We start from the raw sequence: 24604 nt of genomic DNA on the forward strand, positions 1-24604 counted from the left end.
TTCTTGTACTCTTGTCTTTTCTGCTTGTAAGTATCTAAATGATTTTTTCCCTTCCACTGTATCAAAGTTTAATGATACAATCTCCAACACTCTTGGACCTCCTTTCTTAACTTTGTAAGTTCTTCTGACTGTGGCACACTTATCATCATCCTTGTATTCTGGGTAACCAATATAATCTTCTGTATCACTAGTTCATGGCTTTACCCAACATTTTGGCTCTTTTATGTCCCGTCATATCATCTGTCTGTGTTTGTACTAGCTGAAAATCACTTTTCATTAATGACCAGTCAGGTCTCTCAATGTTGTAATGTTGCACAATACAGTCCTCCATTGTTGTCTCCCACCTGTCTTAATCACCGTACAGCTCATGTTGCAGCCAATTTTGGTAGCCCCTTCGTCCATCCCCAAATTCTACAATATCTGAAAATAACTTCATTATTTACTAGAATTATATCCGTATTGAAGATGGTCCTCACTCTAGTCAGAAATGTGGGTGGATTGTTTGGCTTGTTTACTACCAGTAATTTGTATTTACTAATTGTGATCATGAGATCAAGGACCCTAACATTTGTAAAGCCACTATTAGGAGGTTAGGAGTGTGTTTTCACTTCTATTCCAATTACACGCTGCCACCTGTTGCTGCCAATACAGCTTTTTTCACACAGTCCATAACAAATAGTCCTATTATGTCCTCACTGAAATAAAAAAAAAACACTTATTATAACTAATTATTTACGTATACCAGTTAATTCCACTAACTACTGCAGTGAAAAAATGAGACATCAGTTTCCATTTGAGAAAATGTAGACCAAGTAATAACAATATACTTCTGTACAGGATGGTGCGTGGGATGTAGGCATGATGGATGAGAGGGTTCTCAGTGGTGATTGAGAGTCATATATCAAAAGAAAATTGACTGCAATTATTTCAGTTTTGGGATGTTCTAGGATGGGTATACGTATACCTCAAAGGCAAGAGGGGTGGGTGGTTAAAAGTTAAAGGTTTTTGAAGAAGAGAAAAAAAAAGACATTACAGTGTTACAGGGCAAATGCGATATAATAGAGAGAGAGAGAGAGAGAGAGAGACAAGTTGCTATAGAGACAGACACAGAGACAGGTGGGCTAAATCCATCTGCTCTGGAGCAAGAGCAATACACAGGAGAGAGTAATCCTTGAGCATCTTGCTGCAGTCAGACGTGGGACTCAATCACAATCGATTTAGAACTCTTGTAGCAGCTCATGTACTTGGCTAGAATGGCAGGGTATAGAAAGTGACATCTTAATGAGAAACAAAACTCCAACAATGGAAAATCCAAGATGGAATAATGACAATATTATGAAAAGGATAGTTGCTACTCATGGTATAGCAGAGATACTTAGTCGCAGATAGGCGCAACAAAAAGACTGTCAAATAAAGCTTTCGGCCAAACAGGCCTTCATCAGAATCAGACCCCCCCCCCCTCCCCCCCCCCCCCTGCCACAAACACGCACACAGTCACGGCCACAGTCAGATTGCGAGCAGCAACACATAACGGGAGAAGCAAAGTGTGTGGTGGGGGCAAGGAGGAGGGTGGGGAGGGGTGGGGACGTAAAGTGCTAATTGTGGGAGCTTACAGGGATGATATGGAGAGAAGGTAGGGGAGCTAGATGCAGTGGGGAGGTTGAATTGAGGACGGGGGGAGGGGCGGGGGGCATGGAATGGAGAGAACTAAAAAGACTAACAAACAATGACTAACAAAAGTCGAGACCAGTGGGGTACAGGAATGTAGGCTGTATAGTTCCCATCAGTGTAGTTTGGAAGAGCTGGTTAGTGTGAATAATCCAGATGGCACACGCTGTGAAGCAGACATTGAAATGAAGGAGTTCCTTGCAGGGTGGGGGACTGGCTATGTATGTAAAAAACAGTATTCCATTTGAGTCCATAGACATATCACGACACTGCACTGAACAGATATTTGAATGTTGTGCAGGGGCAGTTGAATTTAGTGAAACTAAACTTCTAATTATTGTTGTTGTGTATAGGTCCCCTAACTCTGCCTTCGGAGCATTTCTACTCAAGCTGGAGAGGGTATTTCATTCACTTTGTAGGAAGTACCAGAAATTAGCTATATGTGGTGACTTCAGTATTAATTTTGTATATGATGGTTCAAAAAAAAGATTGGGAGCTCTCATAAATTCATATGATCTGATGCAGACTGTGTTTTTTCCGACTAGGATGCAGAGGAACAGTTGCACAGCCATAGACAATATTTTTTTCATTCTTCATTACTACATGGGTATTCTATCAGTAAAGGGGTGAATGACCTTTCAGACCATGATGCACAAATTTTAACACTAAAAGGCTTTAGTACTCAAACAAATGTTGTATTTAATTACAAATTGTGTAGGAAAGTTAATCCAACAGAAATACAGAGATTTTTAAACCTTGTCAAGGAACAAGAGTGGCATGATGTTTATAGTGCCGATAATGTAGATGATAAATATAATACTTTCCTTAACACATTTCTCATGCTCTTTGAGAGTTGCTTTTCATTGGAACATTCTAAACAGGGTACTAGCAGTAATAGCCAGCCCGGGTGGCTGACTAGTGCGATAAGGATATCTTGAACAAAGTGAGAATTATATCAAAATGTTAGAAGTAGCCCATTACAAATTGTATTGTAAGGTGCTTAAAATGTTATTAGGAAGGCAAAGAGTATGTGGTATGCAAATAGAATATTCAGTTCACGGGATAAAATTAAAACCATATGGTCAGTTGTGAAGGAAATGTCTAGTCAGCTGCAAAAGGTTGACGATATAAAGTCAGTTCACAGTAAAAGTATTTCTGTTACTGATAAATCAGATATAATTACAGTATTTAACAATCATTTTCTGAGCATTGCTGGTGAATTAAATAAACATTTAGTTTCTACAGGGAATCATATAACTTTCTTGGCAAATGCTTTTTCTGAGATTGATGGCTGAAACACTCCTCTGTGATAAGAGGGAGATTGAGTCAATAATTAAATCACTGGAGACTAAGGACTCTCATAGTTATGATGGAGCGCCTAGCAGAATATTAAAGTACTGTGCTGCACATGTTAGCCCTGTATTTAACCATATTTGTAATTTTTTCTTTATGAATGGTCGGTTTCCTGGATGATTAAAGTACTCAGTAGTAAAGCTACTTTATAAAAAGGGATAATGTAGGTAATTTTAGACCTATTTCTATGCCATCAGTCTTTTCAAAAGTTATTGAAAAGGCTGTGTATGTAAGGATAATTGATCATTTTATATTACACGATTTGCTATCAAATGTACAGTTCGGCTTTAGAAGTCGAGTAACAACTAAAAATGCTATATTTTCTTTTCTCTGTGAGGTACTGGATGGGTTAAACAAAATGTTTTGATTGCGTGGAATATTTTGTGATTTAACTAAGGCATTTGATTGTTTTAATCACAAAATATTGCTTCAGAAGTTGTACCATTATGGAATACGGGGAGTATCTCACATTTGGTTTACCTCTTACTTTAGCAACAGACAGCAAAAGGTCATTATTCACAATGTTGATAATGGCTGTGATGTGGGTTCTGAGTGGGGTATGGTCAAGTGGGTGGTGCCCCAGGGATCAGTGTTGGGGCCACTCCTGTTCCTTATTTATATAAATTATATGCCCTCTAGAATTACGGGTAACTCTGAAATATTTCTGTTTGCTGATGTCACTAGCTTGGTAGTAAAGGATGTTGGGTGCAACATTGGCTCGGTTTCAAATAGTGCACTGCATGACCTAAGTTAATGGCTTGTAGGAAATAAACTAATGCTAAATCACAGTAAGACTCAGTTTTTACAGTTTCTAATGCACTAATTCAACAAAACCTGAAGTTTCAATTTCACAGAATGGGCATATGATTAGTGAAACTGAAAAGTTTAAATTTCTAGGTGTTCAGACAGATAGTAAGCTGTTGTGGAAAGCCCACATTCAGGATCTTGTTCAAAGACTTAACACTGCCATTTTTACTATTTGAACTGTATATGAAGTGAGTGATTGTTTGACACGAAAATTAGTCTACTTTGCTTATTTTCATTTGCTTGTGTTGTATGGTATTATATTTTGGGGTAACTCTTCCCATTCTAAATGGATATTTTTGACTCAGAAACAGGCGGTTCGGGCAATAAGTGGTGTAAGTTCACGAACCTCTTGTTGACCCCTGTTCACGAGTCTGGGCATTTTGACATTGGCCTCTTATTATACCTCTTCCTTACTGTCATTTCTTGTTAACAATATTAGCTTATTCCCAAGAATAAGCAGCTTTCACTTGGTTAATACTCGGCAGAAATCAAACCTGCATTTGGATCAGACTTCCTTTACTCTCGTGCATAAAGGTGTGCAGTATACTGCTGCATCCATTTTCAATAAGCTACCACTCAAATTCAAAAATCTTAGCGGTAATCCATGTACTTTCAAATAAAAACTGAAGAGTATCCTCATGGGTCACTCCTTCTATTCTGTCGAGGAGTTCCTTGAAAAATTAAGCTGATTCTTGTTGTATGGTTGAGTGTGTTTACTTAAACTTATGGGATGACTTTTTTCAGGTTCATAAACATTTATTTTTATCTGTTATTACTTTTATGTTGTAATTTCATTTACTGACACGTTCCATGCCCTTGGAGATTTGCTCCTCAATTTGGTCCTACGGAACTTGACGTGTAAATAAAAAATAAAAAAATAATACAGAACATCGTGTTGGGCAGCGTGTTCAGCAACTGGGTGGTCCAGCTGTTTCTTGGCCAAACAGTTGGACAGATAGCTTGTAGGTTATCATGCCGACATAGATTGCAGCACAATGGTTGCAGCTTATCTTGCACTAGATCACATGACTGGTTTCACAGGTGGCCCTGCCTTTGATCGGATAGGTGCTGCCTGTGACTGGACTGGAGTAGGTGGTTGTGGCAGGATGTATGCAACAGGTCTTGCATCTAGGTCTATTACAAGGATATGAGCCATGAGGCAGCGGGTGGGGAGCAGGGGTTGTGTAGGATGGACGAGGGTGTTGTGTAGGTTCAGTGGGTGGCAGTATACCACTGTGGGAGGATTTAGAAGCATAGTGGGTAAGACATTCCCCATTTCAGGGTACAACAAGAGGTAGTTGAAACCCTGGTGGAGAATGTTCTTAAGTTGCTTCAGTCCTGGGTGGTGCTGACTCAGAGGGGAATGCTCCTCTGTGATCAAATGGTTCGGCTTTGGGAGCTGGTGGGTTACTGAAAAGATAAGGCATGGAAGATCTGTTTTTATTCGATGTTGGTAGGGTAATTACAGTCTGTGAAGGCCTCAGTGAGACCCTTGTTATATTTTGAGAGAGAGTGCACGTCACTACGGATGCAACAGCCATGGGTGGCTAGGCTGCATGGAAGGGATTTCTTGATATGGAGCGGGTGACAGCTGTTGAAGTGGAGGTATTGCTGATAGTTGGTAGGTTTGATATGGATGGAGGTACTGATGTAGCCATCTTTGAGGTGGAAGTCAACATTGAGGAAGGTGGCTTGTTGGGTTGAGGAGGACCAGGTGAAGCAAATGGGGGATAAGCTGTTGAGGATCTGGAGGAATGTGCATAGGGTTTCCTCACCCTTGATCCAAATCACGAAGACGTCATCAGTGAATCTGAACCAGGCTAGGGGTTTGGGATTCTGGGTGGTTATAAAGGATTCCTGAAGATGGCCCGTGAATAGATTGGTATAGGATGTTGCCCTATGGGTGTCCACAACCATACTCTGGATTTGTTTGTAGGTGGTGCCTTCAAAGGAGAAGTAATTGTGGGTGAGGATATAGTTGTTGATGGTGACTAAAGAGGAGGCTGTACATTTGGACTGCATTGGTTATTGTGAAAGTTAGTGTTCAGTAGCAGCAATGCCATGGGCATTAGAGATGTTAGTGTTAAGGGAGGCAGCATCAATAAGCGATGATCACGGCCCATGAAGTAAAGTAACAGAAACTGTGGAGAGTTGGTGGAGAAAATGGTTGGTATCTTTTATGTAAGAGGGTAGGTTCCTGAAGGAGGTGATCTATGAGAGCAGAGATTCTCGAAGTGGGGACACAGCAACCAGCCACAGTGGGATCTTTTATGTAATAGAGTAGGTTGCTGAAGGTGTTGGTCTATGAGAGCAGAGATTCTCACAGTGGGGACACAGTAACCAGCCACAGTGGGGCATCCTGGACCACCTAAAAAGTGTGCCACACTGACCCTATTCCAGAAATCCATCAGGATTTCCAGTCTCTACTCAAATTAATGGGGCCATCCCAGAGCCTCTCCCCAGTGTCCATTTCTCTCCTCACCCATTCCATTCCCCACATTCCTACCTTCTACATGCTTCCTAAAGTCTATAACCCCAACCACCCAAGACACCATTGTGGCCGGTTACTGTGCCCCCGCCGAGAGAATCTCTGCTCTCATAGACCAACACTTTCAGCCTATTGCCCGCAACCTACCCTGCTATATAAAAGATACCAACCATTTCCTACAACAGATCTCCACAGTTCGTGTTCCATTACCACATGGTGCCCTGATTGTCACTTATTGATGCTGCCGCCCTTGACTCTCACATGCCTAATGCCCATGGCATTGCTTCTATTGAACACTACCTTTCCCAACAACCAATGCTTTCCAAGCGTACAACCTCCTTCTTAGTCGGGATGACCAACTGTATCCTCACCCACAATAACTTCTCCTTTGAAGGCATCACCTACAAACAAATCTGAAGTATGGTTTTGGACACCCACATGATACCATCCTAGACTAAATCTATTCATGGACCATCTAGAGGAATCCTTTTTAACCACACAGAATCCCAAACTCCCTCATCTGGTTCAGATTCATATCTTCGTGATCTGGATCAATGGTGACAACACCCTATCCACATTCCTCAACACCTTCTCCCCCAATCGCTTCATCTGGTTTTCCTCAACCCAACAAGTCACCTTTCTCGATGTTGACCTCCACCTCAAAGATGGCTACATCACTACCTTCATCCACATCAAAGCTACCAACCACCAACAATAACTCCACTTCTACAGGTGCCACCCATTCTATACCAAGAAGTTCCTTCCATGCAGCCTGGCTACCTGTGGCTGTTGCATCTGTGGTGAAAAGCAACCTCTCTCGAAGTATAACAAGGGTCTCACTGAGGCGTTCATAGACCACAATTACCCTCCCAACCTTGTACGAAAACAGATCTCCTGCACCTTACCTTTCCAGTAGCCCACCAGCTCCCAAAGCCCATCCATCTGACCAAGGAGGAGCATTCCCCTCTTGATTCAGCATCACCCAGGACTAGAGCAACTGAATCACATTCCCCGCCAGGGTTTTGACTACCTCTTGTCGTGCCCTCAAATGAGGAATGTCCTACCCACCACCCTTCCCACTTCTCCCAGAGTGGTACAGTGCTGCCCACCAAACCTATACAATTCCCTTGTCCATCCCTACACAACCCCTACTTCCAATCCCTTTCTCATGGCTCAAATCCCTGTAATAGACCTATATGTGAGACCTCTCACACATATCATCCCACCACCACCTACTCCACTCTAGTCACAAGTATCATCTGTCAGAGGAGAGGCAGTGCTACACGTGAAACCAGTCATTTGACCTACAAGCTATCTGCCCCCCATGAATGGCTACCAAAAAAATGTGGTCAAGAAACAGCTGGACAATCCAGTTGCTAAGCACGGTGCCCAACACAACATTCTTCATTTCAGTGACTTCTTCACAACCTGTCTCATCTGGACACTTCCCATCAACACCAGGTTTTCTGAATTGTGCAAGTAGGAACTCTCACTACAATATATTCTACATTCTCATAATGCTCCTGGCCTCGACCTTTGTAAGTCATTGTCCTTTACCCACTATCCCATTCCCTGTTCCCATTCCAGTGATACACAGTCATCTATTCCACCAACACATCCACAGTCTTTTTACTTCTATCCTTTTCTGCTCCCCCCCCCCCCCCCCCCCCACCCACCCGCCTGCGCCATCTGTCTCAACTTCTGACTGCACCCAGCTGCCCTACCCTCTACACACCTCGTTCCTATATGCTCCCACAAGCAGCACTTCTCCACCCCACCCCTACTCTACTATCCCTCCCTGTTCCCTGCCTCCCCCTTGTCCTCACCGCCCAGTTTGCTTCTCCTATCATGCGCTGCTGCTCACAGTCTGGCCTTGGCAGCCAGAGGCCTGGTCGCACACGTGTGTGTGTGTGTGTGTGTGTGTGTGTGTGTGTGTGTGTGTGTGTGTGCGTGTTTTGTCTAATTCTGATGAAGTCGTATTTGGCCTAAAGCTTTGTTTGATAGTCTTTTTGTTGTGCCTATCTGTGAGTCAACATTTCTGTTGTATAGTTAGTAGCAACTATTCTTTTCGTAATACTGAGAAACAAAAATACACTCCTGGAAATTGAAATAAGAACACCGTGAATTCATTGTCCCAGGAAGGGGAAACTTTATTGACACATTCCTGGGGTCAGATACATCACATGATCACACTGACAGAACCACAGGCACATAGACACAGGCAACAGAGCATGCACAACGTCGGCACTAGTACAGTGTATATCCACCTTTCGCAGCAATGCAGGCTGCTATTCTCCCATGGAGACGATCGTAGAGATGCTGGATGTAGTCCTGTGGAACGGCTTGCCATGCCATTTCCACCTGGCGCCTCAGTTGGACCAGCGTTCGTGCTGGACGTGCAGACCGCGTGAGACGACGCTTCATCCAGTCCCAAACATGCTCAATGGGGGACAGATCCGGAGATCTTGCTGGCCAGGGTAGTTGACTTACACCTTCTAGAGCACGTTGGGTGGCACGGGATACATGCGGACGTGCATTGTCCTGTTGGAACAGCAAGTTCCCTTGCTGGTCTAGGAATGGTAGAACGATGGGTTCGATGACGGTTTGGATGTACCGTGCACTATTCAGTGTCCCCTCGACGATCACCAGTGGTGTACGGCCAGTGTAGGAGATCGCTCCCCACACCATGATGCCGGGTGTTGGACCTGTGTGCCTCGGTCGTATGCAGTCCTGATTGTGGCGCTCACCTGCACGGCGCCAATCACGCATACGACCATCATTGGCACCAAGGCAGAAGCGACTCTCATCGCTGAAGACGACACGTCTCCATTCGTCCCTCCATTCACGCCTGTCGCGACACCACTGGAGGCGGACTGCACGATGTTGGGGCGTGAGCGGAAGACGGCCTAACGGTGTGCGGGACCGTAGCCCAGCTTCATGGAGACGGTTGCGAATGGTCCTCGCCGATACCCCAGGAGCAACAGTGTCCCTAATTTGCTGGGAAGTGGCGGTGCGGTCCCCTACGGCACTGCGTAGGATCCTACGGTCTTGGCATGCATCCGTGCGTCGCTGCGGTCCGGTCCCAGGCTGACGGGCACGTGCACCTTCCGCCGACCACTGGCGACAACATCGATGTACTGTGGAGACCTCACGCCCCACGTGTTGAGCAATTCGGCGGTACGTCCACCCGGCCTCCCGCATGCCCACTATACGCCCTCGCTCAAAGTCCGTCAACTGCACATACGGTTCACGTCCACGCTGTCGCGGCATGCTACCAGTGTTAAAGACTGCGATGGAGCTCCGTATGCCACGGCAAACTGGCTGACACTGACGGCGGCGGTGCACAAATGCTGCGCAGCTAGCGCCATTCGACGGCCAACACCGCGGTTCCTGGTGTGTCCGCTGTGCCGTGCGTGTGATCATTGCTTGTACAGCCCTCTCGCAGTGTCCGGAGCAAGTATGGTGGGTCTGACACACCGGTGTCAATGTGTTCTTTTTTCCATTTCCAGGAGTGTATAATTTGTAAAGGGTCTGCATTGTGATTTGCATCAGCCGTTGTTTACTTCAGTGAAGTTACTAGCTCAGCCAGTCAAAGTCCCACACTCTGCTGTTAGCCTGAAACTATGGAGAGGAACAGGCTGAATCTTACTTGAAATAGCACACAGGTGTAAAACCAGTTATTGAAAATGTGAGGACTGGAATTAATTCTGCCCAAACTCTGTTATACCCCAAGGAAGTTTACTGTTCATCATTCTTTATGCCATTGTTACTCTGTCCACAGTAAACAGCCCAGTTGAATGGCTTCATTTGTGGATAAATTCTCTATTTTTTATTCCTCCTGCAGTTTCAAGATCGCAGCTAATTAACTTTATCTGAGAATGAAGAGGTTGGAAAAATGAGCAGGAGGCCACGTTTCAAGTTATAAGGAGAAAAAAAAATTATATTGTTATGATTGACATTGTCCTTTCAACTTACATGATAGCTACTACATCTGAAGGAGCTAAATTCCAGATTGAAAAATCACCTAATATCTAAATAGTACGTAAGCAGACAGATTTTGGGAGCCAGTATGTCTCAACACCTGTGGTTATTGGACAGTAGGTGACTGATTTCACAGTGGCTCTCAAAAATTATAGTGTGTATATAACTGGCTTCAAGCTCTTGCTCGCATTCAAAAACAGTTCCAGACCAGGAGAAGCATATGAAATGTACTGGTCAAACATAATTCTCCTTTGACAGATGAACATCATAATCATGTGAGAGCTCATATATTAGGAGGAATATCATATTACTGAGCTGTATTATGAAATTTCATTTGTGCAAGCAATGGTGGTATTTGGACTGCAGTTGCTTAACGCATTTACCATATAATTGGTTCGGTTGATGTACACAGCTGAGTTGCATATTTCTAATAGCCCCCATAGGTTATCAGTATGTCTCAAGACAATGCAAAGCTGTGTTGCGAATTGATACCTTTAATTAGACACACACTGACAATAGTGCGTAACTTTGACTTGATGTGCATGCTGTATACTTCCATACACATTCCATAGTAAAAATCAGTTATGTTTTGTTGCACTGGAATCACTTTGTGGTGTGGTATAATAAACTGCCATTAAGCCATTGCTTGCAGATACCTAATTGTATCTCCCAGCAGAGTAATGAGAGATATCACTTGATGTATGATCTCATACATGAATGTGATGGTTGTTTGTCAGATGGGAATTGTATTTGTCCAATACATCATAAATGTGTTTCCTGTTTTGGTAGTGCACTCGAGGATGAGTGTGAAGTTTGAAACCAGTTGTACTCAAATGAAGAACAAAATAGTTTTGACAACTGAAACAGAACAAATCAGGTATTTCTAGCACGAGGTCAAATAACTGTGATACCATAAAACGAAAAAAATTTTACAAAATATACCTTCAGCTGCAACTCTCATACAATTGCATGTTATTTGGCTCTGCATGACTCAACGCTGTTCACAGTTTGGGAACTAGGCTGAGATCAGCCCAATATTAAGTCAATGCACTGTGAATAGTGAGCTGCCATTCTCAATACTGCAGCCTCTTCTCATGATGAAGCATGTGCTGTCACTCTTGTCCGTCACTGCTATTAGCATACAATAAAATTGTGGATCCAATTTATGAGAAACTAATCACAGACAATATGCAAAATTCTTCTGAGTCTGACCACTAGAATGTGAACTATGAGTGACAAAAATTAAGACTTTTAATTAGTACTAGGGCAGGTTGCCACATTGGTTGACTGAAAGGTCCAAATTCATTATAGGGATGAACATAATGATAGTACTATTTTATCTACTGACACATCCAAGCAGGCAGGTGCCCATGGATGTTAATATTTTTCCATATCTTTTTTGAAATTGAATGTTCCCAATAAATATAGCATATATGGCAGAGAGCTCTGTACTATTCAGAGGACATTTGAGTAGATGAAGGCAAGATGGTGCGGTGAGCACACTGGACATGCATTTCGAAAGGTGGCGGCTCAAATCACCAGTTGGTCTCCTAGATTAAGATCATCATTGTTTCCCCAAATCCCTTAAGGTAAATTCCAGGATGATTCCTTTGAAATGGACACAACCAGTTCCCCATCATTACCCAATCCAAGCTTGTGCTATCATCTTCATTGATAGGATGTTAAACCTTACTCTTTCTTCCTTGAGCAGATGAGAGACAAGTCAGAAATTTCTCATGTGCTCTGTCTGCTCTCCAGTCAAACTAGGAACTGCAGCCAACAGAAAGAATTAGCCAGAATATGCACAGCATTCTCGTGAACATAAATAGCCGAGGAAAGGAAGTGACCTTCTGTTGTGTATTGATGCATGCGAGAGGGAGAGAGGGGGGGGGGGGGGGGGGGTGCTGTGATGTGTAGCAGCCAAAGACATTTGTGGGAGTGGATCAGGACATTATTAGCCTATTCTGTATGTAAGCTTCCACACCGTCTTCTTCTATTTTGATTGTTATTAGCAAAAGGCATTAAAGAGAATCGGAAATTACTTAGCTTGGGGTGAGGGAGTGGAAAACTCACATACAAGGGTGTGCTGAAAATGCCTCCAAATTTTTTATATGAAAAATTTTAAAGCTTTTTCAATGAACCAAACTTTATTAACATTCTACATCTTTATTCTTCGTGTCTACATACACTGAGGTGACAAAAGTCATGGGATAGTGGTATGCGCATATTTAGGTGGCAGTATTATCGCATACATAAGACATAAAAGGGCAGTGCATTGGAGGAGTTGTCATTTGTACTCAGGTGATTCGTGTGAAAAGCTTTTTGACGTGATTATGGCCAAACAATAGGAATTAGCAGACTTTGAATACAGAATGGTAGTTGGAGCTAGACGCATGGGACGTTCCATTTTGGAAGTCGTTAGGGGATTCAGTATTCCAAGATCACCAGCGTCAAGATTGTGCCAAGAATATCAAATTTCTGCCATTACCTCTCACTATGTACAAAGTACTGGCTGATGACCTTCACTTAATGACTGAGAGCAGCAGCATCTGCAGACCCCATGAAGCCATGGACCGAAATTGTCAGTAAGGCACTTTCAAGCAGGTTTGGACTGTGTTTATATGGAATGGGACTGGGTCCTAGTTATTTTCGGCTACTTGGAGACCATTTGCAGCTATTCATGAACTTCATGCTCCCAAATAACAGTGAAATTTTTGTGGATGACAATGTGCCATGTCACCAGGCCACAGTTGTTTGCAATTGGTTTCAAGAACATTCTGGACAATACGAGTGAATGATTTGGCCACCCAGATCATCTGGTATGTATTCCATCGAACATTTATGGGACATAATCAAGAGCACAGTTCCTGCACAAAATCCTGCACTGGCCACACTTACACGACTGTGGGCAGCAGACTTCCGACTTGTTGACCCCATGCCACATCGAGATGCTGCACCACACCAAGCAAAAGGAGATCCAACACGATATTAGTGTATTATTTCTCAGTGTAGTCACCTTGGCAATACACACATTTTTTCCAACGAGAGACCAGTTTGTTGGTACTGTCACTGTAGAATGTGTGACTTTGTTGACAGAGCCACATCTCCACTTCTGCACTGCTTCACACTATCAAAGTGGAAGTCCTTGGAGGTGTTCTTTAAGTTTTGGAAACAGATGAAAATCAGATGGAGCCAAGTCAGAAATAAATGGAGGATGATCTATGACAGTGAACCCAAGGCCTCTGATTGTTGCAGATGTCACAGCGCTCATTTGTGGTCTGGCAGTGTCATGCTGAAGTAAAGGATGCTCCATGTGGAATCAGTCTTCAAATTTGTGCTTTCAGTTTTCTGAGCTGTTTCTCTCGCACCGACATAGTTACATTACACACTGTCATGTTACATGGTACAATTCAAATTTCTCTAAGGGTATAGGGAGGAGGAAGAATTCGTCTGAGGAAGTTGGCATACGCTGTGCCATTTAGACTACCATTGATGAAATAAGGGCCAGTAATTGTAGTACCAAGCATTCCACACCAGACATTAACTCTCCATTGATGCTGATGTTCCACCTGTCTAAGCCATCGTGGGTTGTCGCTGGGCCAATAATGTATGTTCCTTGTATTTACCTGTCCTTCGTTTGAGAAGGAACATTCATCAGCAAATAGAACATTGGAGAAGAATTTTGGCTTGGCGGGGATTTGCTGCTGTGCCCACTGACAGAACTGTACACAATTCTGGAAATCATTCCCATGCAATTCTTGATGTAGGTGTATATGTAAGGATGGAACCAATGATGTGTAAGAATAAGATGTACACTGGTTTTAGGAATGACAATCTCGTGTTCAAGCTGTCGTGTGCTCGCTTGTGGATTCATAGCAATGGAAGCGAGAACAGTAACTTTGGTAGCTTTGTCTGTGCGAGTGCTATGACAATTGCGTTGTTGTGGGTTGAAACTTTCCTTTTCCTGAAATGTCGCAACAAGGCGAGAAAACATGCGTTGGAAAGGTGGGTTCTTGTCAGGATATCACCTACCTTCAACAACAAAAATAAAAGAAACGTTATGTCGATGCAGTTTGTAGGAAGGGTAGCCTGTACTGTATGCCTACTCTACACAACAGCATTTAAAATGACTAAACTAATGTACTAATTGTACCCGTACATAAGAAAACACTATTGCAATTACTGTTCTGCTATCTTACATTCCCCATAGATGAGTAGCAGTTCTACCTTCCCTTCATTGGTGTACATTCTACTCACATAACTCTTTAACTGATGATGGTTGACAGAATGACAGGTGTGCATTCTACTTATGTTTATATTTGTCCTCTGTCAATGTCAGCACGTGAATGTGTACCATTACCACGAGTACCTGCACTAAGTGCTGGAAGCGTCAATGTCAACGTTGTGTTTTGTAATTAATAATGTTGTGTTTCAGTGAATGGTACACTGTGATACATTTTTGAATAGGTCTTTAGGGGAGGAAATGAATTAATGAATAAAAAATACAGGGTGCCATTTAAAAATGTCATACTGCTGTTCATATCTTTGTAAGAAACAAAGCTACAGCAAAGGCAATCATGCTGATTGATGTCCCCCCTGACAGCTAAAGAAGATTTGCTTGAAACATTTTGTAATTTGCATCGGGACAAACAGTTATTTAGGGTGGTCAAGATAAATGGGACACCCTGTGTGTGTGTGTGTGTGTGTGTGTGTGTGTGTGTGTGTGAGAGAGAGAGAGAGAGAGAGAGAGAGAGAGAGAGAGAGACACTCTCCCTCTCCCCTTGCAGTCAGTTCTAACTGGAAACCTGGACTTGTTGTTTAGAAAAATATCGTCTAAACACAACAGAAGGAAGTGATACTTATTACACTCAGTAAAATTCATAGTGCTACACCTGCAGTTCTTTCTTAGACAAGAGGATCCATCACTAAGCAAGCCTTACAATGAAACTGTGTCTGTACAGGATATTTCAGCTTAATGTATTTTCTTTGTTGACTAGATGCCAGCAAGTTACGTGTGGTGCATTCTGGCACTGTCCATGCCAATTACTGCAGTTTTGGAAATAGAAGGTAGCTTGGTGCAAAGTTTGCATTCAGTACAACCAGTTGCATGAATTTGCCAGGTCTTCAGTTCACCTGCATCTGCATGTACATCTATGTCCCACAAGCATTCTGTAGTGTGTAGCAGACCCTACTAAAAGTACTGCTATGATTTCCACCCTGTCATGCATTTGCAAATTGGTGCGCGAGAAGAATGTGTCTCAATAAGCCTCCATACGAGCTCGAATCTCCTGTCGTGGTCATTTTGTGGGATGTATTGGAGGATGTAACATGTTGTCTGACTTCTTCGAATGTTCATGCACAGAATTTTGGCCAGTGCACTCCTGTGTGATGCCCAACACTTGTCTTGTACTGTTTGCTGCAGGAGTTTGTTGAGCATGTACATAATGCTCCAGCACTTACTTAATGGACATGGTGTGATATGTACTGCTCCTCTTTGGATCTTTCCTGTCTTTTGTATCTAGATAGCAGTACTCAAGAATCAGCCTGACATGGGTTTTGTTAACTACCTGTTTCGCTGATGAAGTACCTCGGTTGGAATACTCGCAGTTAGCACAGTCTGGTACCTGCCTTTCATAGAACTAATTTTATGTGGTTATCCCATTTAAGGTTACTCCAGTCACATACTCCTGAATCTGCTTTTGTTGTTACTGTTTCCAGTGTGTAACTGCCAATCATGTAATGGAACAATCATGGCTGACAATAATTTTCATTCGACAAAGGGCGTTCAAAAAGTTTTGCACAGTCATCTCTAATTTTTTATTTTTTGCAGGAGGAGAATGAAATTTTTTGTGAATGTACTTGGAACATTTAGCTATATGTTGAGCCTACTCAGTGTAGCCTCCATCAGCTGTGACGCATCTGGCCCAACGTTCTTTCTGTGATGTAAATGCACTTTGGTAAAATTCTGGCTATTGACTTCTACACCATCCCTTGACACAGGAAATAAGGTCTTTCTCACCATCAAATGTTTTATTGCGGAGGTGGGCCTTCAGACAATCGAAGAGGTAAAAATCAGATGGAGCCAAGTCCGGACTGTAGGGACAATGAGGAACAATTTTCCAACCTATTTTCCTGATTTTCTCCTGCGTCATAAGGGCTGTTTGGGATTTGGCATTGTCATGGTGTAGTCTGATGAGCTGACCCTGAAGCTGTGGTCTTTGGGTCTTGATGGCACGTCACAGCTTGTCCAATGACAAACAGTAACGGTCCCAGTTAATTGTGGAGCCAACTTCCAAAAGGTCAATGAAAATGACACCACACTGATCCCAGAAGAAGGAGGCCATCACCTTTCGGCCTGCTGTTCGTGAAAGTCTTGGTTTCTTCTTCCGAGGGGAACCTGGATGTTGCCACTCTTTGGATTGGGTTTTGCTCTCAGGATCAGACAAAAACAACCCTGTTTCATCCTGGGCAACGATGCCATCGAAACACTGTTTCCACTCTTCAGTAAAGGTCTTCTTTCTCATTGTTTTCATTTCTATTGTCAGTAATCTAGGCACCCAACATGCACAGACTGTACCAGTGATACCACACTACCAATGACAAACGAGTCATTTCAGTTAGCTGTCGTGTTGTCACACACCTGTCATTTAGGATGATTTGATCAATGGTCTCCTTATACACATCACTCACTGCCGTCAGTGGTCTGTTGCACCGTGGATTGTCCAGTAGAGAGAAATAACCTTCTTTAAACCTCTGCAACCACCACTGGATTACTGCTGCGATCCACTGTGTCCTCCCACAAACAGGGAGCAACTTCCTGTGAATCAATGTGGCAGAGTCATCAACAGTCTTGAAGAAGAAATCCATCACCGACCATTGTCGTAATCTGACATCTCCTTCACAGTCCATTATGGCTCACTTGTAAATAAAAGAAAATATTTTTATATACCAACGAGTAGCTAAATGTTCCAAGTATGTTGACAAAAATTTTCTTTCTCCACCTGCAAAAAATAAAAAAGAATAGATATGACTGTGCAAAACTTTTTGAATGCCCCTTGTATATCACCATTATGGTTAAAGCTTAATGAAAAGTGTATAACATTCCACAAAACTAGCTAAACTGTATTAGTAATGGGTGCATGGGCAACTGTGCCAGTACACAACAACCCATATACAGTGTGTCCCATAATTAATGGCATAAATATGTAAAGTTGAAAGTACATTATACGAGCCACTAGGTTATGTGTGAACAACATCCCAGTTAAGAAAAGGTAACAATGCTCTACAACATTAAGAAAAGTTATTATAGATACTTTAGCAGAAGTGCAAATGTTTTGAATGAGTATGACAGCAGTTACGTGACTGTACTTGTAGTTGAAGGAGGCACTCAAAATGTTGTCCTTGTATCCGGATATATGCCCTTACCTGTTGCCACACTGAATTTCAAATCCTTTCAAACATGCCTGAATGATATTCAAATTGTAGATGAATGTTGACAACTCACTGATCCAATACATCAACCGTGTTAACTGAAGTGGCATGCACTGCACCTTAAGGTGGCCCCAAACATGGAAATCTGTGGGCTACATCTCAGATGATCTTGAAGGCCATGTTACAGGCTTGCTCAGCCTATCGTTGGCCATATCAGTGCATTAAATGTCATCCCGTGATAGCACCAAAATGTGCCGGTGATTCATTATGTAAGTAGCACATCCTCTGGTGTTGCTCTAAGGGAACATCTTCAAGCAATGCTGCAAGATGAAGCTGTGGAAACCAAGAGTAATTTCATGTGTTGAGTTTGTTTGGTAACACGCTAAGTCCAGTAAGATGATACCTAGTATCTCTAACCACACATTCAGTGAAAATGTCACCGATGTTGAGACTCGTGCACAGCATATGGGTTTTAGCCTAGATGACTCGTAATGGAGAATTGTGGTAATTAAACACACCATCACAAGTGAACCCTGCATCATCTGTAAATAAAAGTTGTCAAACATAAGGTTGCCTAGAGCTTGTTGTTGCATCCATTGACAGAACATAAGTCTAGGACCAAAGTCCACTTTAATAAAAGACTGAACTCATTGGAGGTGGTGTCAGTACATTGCATTGTGATGCATTATTTCCCAAACACTACTGTGGCTCATCCCAGGAATTTTTGTGGCTAGTCTCCGTGTCGAGATTCGTGGCGAGTGTTTGACTGTTTCCAGCATCATATCTTCAAGCACAGGCATAATTTGTGCAGGCCTACCCACTCCCGCAGAATTTGCAAATCTCCCAGTTTCTCAGAGGCATTGCTGCACCCTTGTAAAAATTCGACTTTCAGGGTGCATTCAGACAGGGTATGCCTCTTGGTGCAAGTGTGCAGCCTCCCATGCGTTGCTGTTAGCCCCAGCATACATGAAATGCATGTCCACATACTCTTCATTACTGTAATGTTCCATGTTACCACCAACATTCATACAACACAACTGATGTTCTGCAGACAACTGACATGAGTGGCACTCTGACTGTGTACTGTACTGTCATGTCCATTCTGTTTACAACAGATTTTAATAAATCTACACAAAAACCATACCAATGCCGTGGATCAGCATGTGTCTTTACAAAGAATCACGTCAGTAGTGGCTGGTAACTACAAAGTCGTGATTATCTTAAAAACTGTTCATTTGCTGATCTATGTTTGCTTAGACTTTTTTGTTTCTAGTATTATGTACTTTCAGGTGTATGCATTTATGCCATTAATTACGATACATTCTGTGTAAGATGAAACTAAAATTGCAAGGAGACAGAATGGCTTGCTACTATTTACCTTCAGGATGCAAAATACCAAGTACTGCCAATAGACAAACATAAAAACATAAACAACTGTATTAGCTATTGGTACTGACAGCTCTCTCCTCCAGGAGAATAAATTAATGAGATTAGAATGAACAAGCAGGTTACACAGACACCAGGTCGAGAGAGACCCACCTGTTACGAGATGAGTAATTCTCTACCTTTGATATGAGTAGCTTGCCCCTCCTTACTAACTTTCCCAGCCTGCTTCTCTTCCCTGTCTAAGGAAGGAACTAGTAGCTCTGGTTTTTGAAGTAAATGCTGACCAGCCATTCTGTCAACTTGTAATTTTTTTTAATGAACTCACCTATTTTGATGCAATGTAGATGTATTATATGGAAAATATTGAAAGCTAAATAAGTTGCATGTAATTTTCAGATCCTGCAGAAATCATCCAGACACGATACAATGACCAAGATGGTCATTACGAGTATTATGTTCATTATGAAGGATATAACAGGAGGCTTGACGAGTGGGTACAGCGAGACAGGTATGTTGTTTCAGAGCAGGTACTGATTGAGAGTAGTTGTTTCTACTTATAGTGATGCAGTCTTGAACCAAAACCAGTGTTCTGCTGGCATACATGCAAGATAGCACAGCTACCTGAAGAGTACAGTGAAGAGTACTGGATAGAAAACTACAGTATACTGTAAATTACATAGCTGATATTATGCTTCTGTGTACACTTCATTTTAGTTTTGATTCACGTAATAAAAATGTGATTGTTACCACTGACAGCTCCAGAAATACTTAGGTGCCATACTTGTACACTCTGAGAGACATTTATCCTTTAAATGAATCTTCTGTTAACTCACAGTTGCTTAATAAGGCCAACAAAGAAATAAACAAATAAGTAAAATGCTCACTATGTTTACCATGAGCAGCTGGTGTTAAAGCACTGCAAGTTCACTTTGCAAAGTAAAGCATTTTGTGGACTTGTTTAGACAAAAGCATTGCAGATGCTGCACTGTCATAAGGATGTCATTTATAAACAGAACTTTGGTGTAGTTCTTAAGACTAATGCTAGTCTTTGAGGTCAGAATGTAAATAATTTTAATTCTGCAGGCAAAGCTGCAACAGTAACAAAGTGAATTTGTAGGTGAAGAAATCAATTGAAAATGATTTAGACATGTTTTTGGTTTTTGCTCGAGCGTGTGCTGTATAGAAATAGCAGGTTGACTTCCTGCAATTGAAGGTTATATTCCAGCAATGAATGTGATGTAATGCCCTTTACAAGTTCAAATTCCCATCAGTGTTGACATATTGAAAGGAAGAATGGTCTGATATCAAGCAAATTACAGATGAGAACTTTTGTATAAAATGTAGATAGTTTGATATATCAACTGTAGGTTAAGTTACAATCTTTTGAAAGCATTGATCCTTTGAGTACAGAGAACTCACCACAGTTACAATTATTTCTTGTCGCTTTTCTGGGAGCCATACTGTACAAAATACAGGGCTATTACAAATGATTGAAGCGATTTCATAAACTCACTGTAGCTCCATTCATTGACATATGGTCACGACACACTACAGATACGTAGAAAAACTCATAGAGTTTTGTTCGGCTGAAGCTGCACTTCAGGTTTCTGCTGCCAGAGCGCTCGAGAGCGCAGTGAGACAAAATGGCGACAGGAGCCGAGAAAGCGTATGTCGTGCTTGAAATGCACTCACATCAGTCAGTCATAACAGTGCAACGACACTTCAGGATGAAGTTCAACAAAGATAACTCCATTCGGCGATGGTATGCGCAGTTTAAAGCTTCTGGAAGCCTCTGTAAGGGGAAATCAACGGGTCGGTCTGCAGTGAGCGAAGAAACGGTTGAACGTGTGCGGGCAAGTTTCACGCGTAGCCCGCGGAAGTCGACGAATAAAGCAAGCAGGGAGCTAAACGTACCACAGCCGACGGTTTGGAAAATCTTACGGAATTGCTACAAGCCCTGACACCCGATGACAAAGTCAAACGCTTTGAATTTTCGGCACGGTTGCAACAGCTCATGGAAGAGGATGCGTTCAGTGCGAAACTTGTTTTCAGTGATGAAGCAACATTTTTTCTTAATGGTGAAGTGAACAGACACAATGTGCGAATCTGGGCGGTAGAGAATCCTCATGAATTCGTGCAGCAAATTCGCAATTCACCAAAAGTTAACGTGTTTTGTGCAATCTCACGGTTTAAAGTTTACGGCCCCTTTTTCTACTGCTAAAAAAAACGTTACAGGACACGTGTATCTGGACATACTGGAAAATTGGCTCATGCCACAACTGGAGACCGACAGCGCCGACTTCGTCTTTCAACAGCATGGTGCTCCACCGCACTTCCATCATGATGTTCGGCATTTCTTAAACAGGAGATTGGAAAACCGATGGATCGGTCGTGGTGGAGATCATGATCAGCAATTCATGTCATGGCCTCCACGCTCTCCCGACGTAACCCCATGCGATTTCTTTCTGTGGGGTTATGTGAAAGATTCAGTGTTTAAACCACCTCTACCAAGAAACGTGCCAGAACTGCGAGCTCGCATCAACGATGCTTTCGAACTCATTGATGGGGACACGCTGCGCCGAGTGTGGGATGAACTTGATTATCGGCTTGATGTCTGCCGAATCACTAAAGTGGCACATATCGAACATTTGTGAATGCCTAAAAGAACTTTTTGAGTTTTTGTATGTGTGTGCAAAGCATTGTGAAAATATCTCAAATAATAAAGTTATTGTAGAGCTGTGAAATCGCATCAATCATTTGTAATAACCCTGTATATGAGAGTTAATAAAAATCCATTGTTACATTTATTTTTATAAGTAATATTTACATTTATGCTTGAAAATTTGTTGCCCCAAGTGACATCTGCATACATACATACGCTACAGGACACCGTATGGTGCATTATGGAGGGTACCTTGTACCACTATTAGCCATTTTCTTTCTTGTTCCACTAGCTAATGCCACTAGCCCTAATTTCTCTTATCTTGTCTTGGTGGTCGTGTGGGACACCTCCAGTGTCACTTGGTTTGCCCATGGACTCTTGCTTCCGAGGCACCTCTTAGTGCGCTCGATGCTGTGGATCCGCTGTCACAGCAGGGTGAATGGTGGGTGGTAATGCGTCAACACCACTTGAGGCGGAGGGCCAATGTGGAAACTGGCACCTGGCCTCGCCCACTCACCCTGTGAATGGACGGATGGCTGCTCCTTCATCAGACTCTGAGCAGGCACGGGGGGAGGGGTTCACTAGTTATTGAGAGCTCCAGTGTGAGGCGCATTATGGAGCCCCTAAGCCGGATAACATTCAGGGCTGGAAAGGAAGTCATTGTGCACTTGGTCTGACTGCCTCATCCAAAATGTGGAGGCAGCCTTGCCTGTGGCTATCGAGCATGCTGGGTACAGACGTCTGCAAGTTGTGGCTCACATCAGCACTGACGACTCCTGTCACATGTGTTCTGAAGCCATCCTCAGTTCATACAGATGGCTGGTGGAGGTGGTGAAGACTGCTGGCCTCATACACGGGATGCAAGCAGAGCTTGCAATTTGCAGCATTGTTCCAAATTGATTTGGGTCCTTTGGTTTGGATCCAAATGGAGAGTCGTAGCCAAAGGCTTCATCGACTCTGTGGCAGTCTTGGCTGCATATTTTTAAACCTGCATTATTGTTTGGGGTTTGTAGGACCCTCTTGATAGGTCAGGCGTGCGCTACACAAAGGAAGCAACTACTCGTGTAGCAGAGTACTTGGGGAGTGCACATGATGGATTTTTAGCTAGAGGGTAGTTTGAGGTGCGCTGATGAACACTCACCAGTCCACACGCACCAAGGGAAGTCAAACAGCATTCAGAGTAAAGACACTTTGAATTTCAAATTTCTTTCAGTAACCTGTTGAAATACTCATAACAAAGTTCCCGAATTTACTGTCCTCCAGGAAAGCTCTTGCCCAGCATAGCCCATATCAATTCAGGCATCCTAGAAAAAAATCATACCTTCATAGTCTCAGATGTTATTAAATTTAGCCTATGTTAAAATGAAGGACTAAGTAAGGAACACGTATATTTTTGTTTTCTCCAAAAAAAGAAAGAAAAAAAAATTCTGCTCCGACATACCGTCCTCCAAAGATGACACTGCACATACCATTTTGAAGACGCGAATTTTGGAAAAAAAAAATTAAAATGCTGTATCTCTGGAGCAGTTCTAGATATTGTGTTGATTTTTTATTTGAAGAATAATTGCTTTATGATAACAAAGAAATCCTCCATTTGTACTTATCTGTCGAAGTTCTTTTACTATAACATTCTGAATATTTTTTTATAATTTAAGGAAAAAAATTTTATTTTAAAAAATTGCAACCCATGAAATTTTGATTTTTTTTTTCTGTTGATTAGTACCATACAGTTCTACATTCCCTGAAAAGGAGAAGTTTCCCTTTTAGTTTGAACAGGTTTTATAAACAATTGAAATTTTTGCTATACATAAAATGTTTTATTACCACATTATCACATAACAGGCCCATAAAAATCAAAACCTAACGTTATTTAATGTAATTTTAGTTTTGAAAGATGAGTAAGAGACTCATTTTTCAAGCATTTTAAGTGGTTCCAAAATGTATGTGAAAGGTCCAGAGACTTAAGGGTTTCAATGTATACAACTTTTGTGCACTCTGTTTTGTACTCAAATTAGCCAGTCAATGAACTAAAAATGTGTTCCACTGCTTCAGTGTCTTCCTTTGATATAGAGTGATGTCTTCCTGTTGAACCAATAGGAACTGGAGTACTTACAATCTTCAATACATTGTGAACAGGAAGTGAACACTGATGGTGTTGTTGCTGTACTTCAGCTGGAAACCTATATCCAGCAGCTGGTCCATGTGGTAGTATAAAGTACACTACAATTTCATTTAACACACAACTGGTTTCTATAATCTCTGCAATCCACCAGTCACAGTCATACACACACTCCACAAACACCCCCCTTTCCAGGTAGTGAATCTGAATATTATCCTGCTGTTTCTGAGGTGTCGGCCGAACAAACGAAATTTCTTCTTTCTTGCTCTTTAAAGTGTGTACAATATGAGTTCGCTCATCACTTTGAGTCCAAAAATGTGTCTTCTGAATTTCTTTCACTGTAGTAATTTGTTTCGACCATTCTTCTTTTTTCTGTTCACAGAATTCTTCAATTTCCTCTTTGGACAAAAGAATGTGGGCTGTGGATGTGTAAGATTTCATCACCCTTGTAAAATCCTCAGCATTCCAAATCGCATCTGTATTTGGTCTGGAAAGATTCTGTTTTGTGGTATGGTGCTTCAAAAGACCTTCTACACCATCACAAGGCCCCTTCCTATGACCAGTAGCACTGTATACCCACCCATTTGGCACAAGCAACTTACTCAATTCAAACAGCTGGTAACAATTTTTAAAATGACTAGGAGCACCATCAGAAATAATGATGATCTTCTCTCCCATTGTTTGCCGTTGAAGAGTTTTGCACATTGCT

At 42.2% G+C, this 24604-nt stretch overlaps 1 protein-coding gene across 1 annotated transcript in view; it reads left to right on the top strand.

The window, feature by feature from the left end:
- LOC124716006 (histone acetyltransferase KAT8-like) overlaps window positions 1-24604 on the top strand; it is a 104512-nt gene that overhangs the window by 17495 nt on the left and 62413 nt on the right. Inside the window, 1 exon segment of the mRNA XM_047243137.1 lies at window positions 19511-19622. Coding sequence (XP_047099093.1) covers window positions 19511-19622 — 112 coding nt within the window.

This window comes from Schistocerca piceifrons, chromosome 1 (assembly GCF_021461385.2).
Source record: "Schistocerca piceifrons isolate TAMUIC-IGC-003096 chromosome 1, iqSchPice1.1, whole genome shotgun sequence".
Taxonomy (NCBI): domain Eukaryota; kingdom Metazoa; phylum Arthropoda; class Insecta; order Orthoptera; family Acrididae; genus Schistocerca; species Schistocerca piceifrons.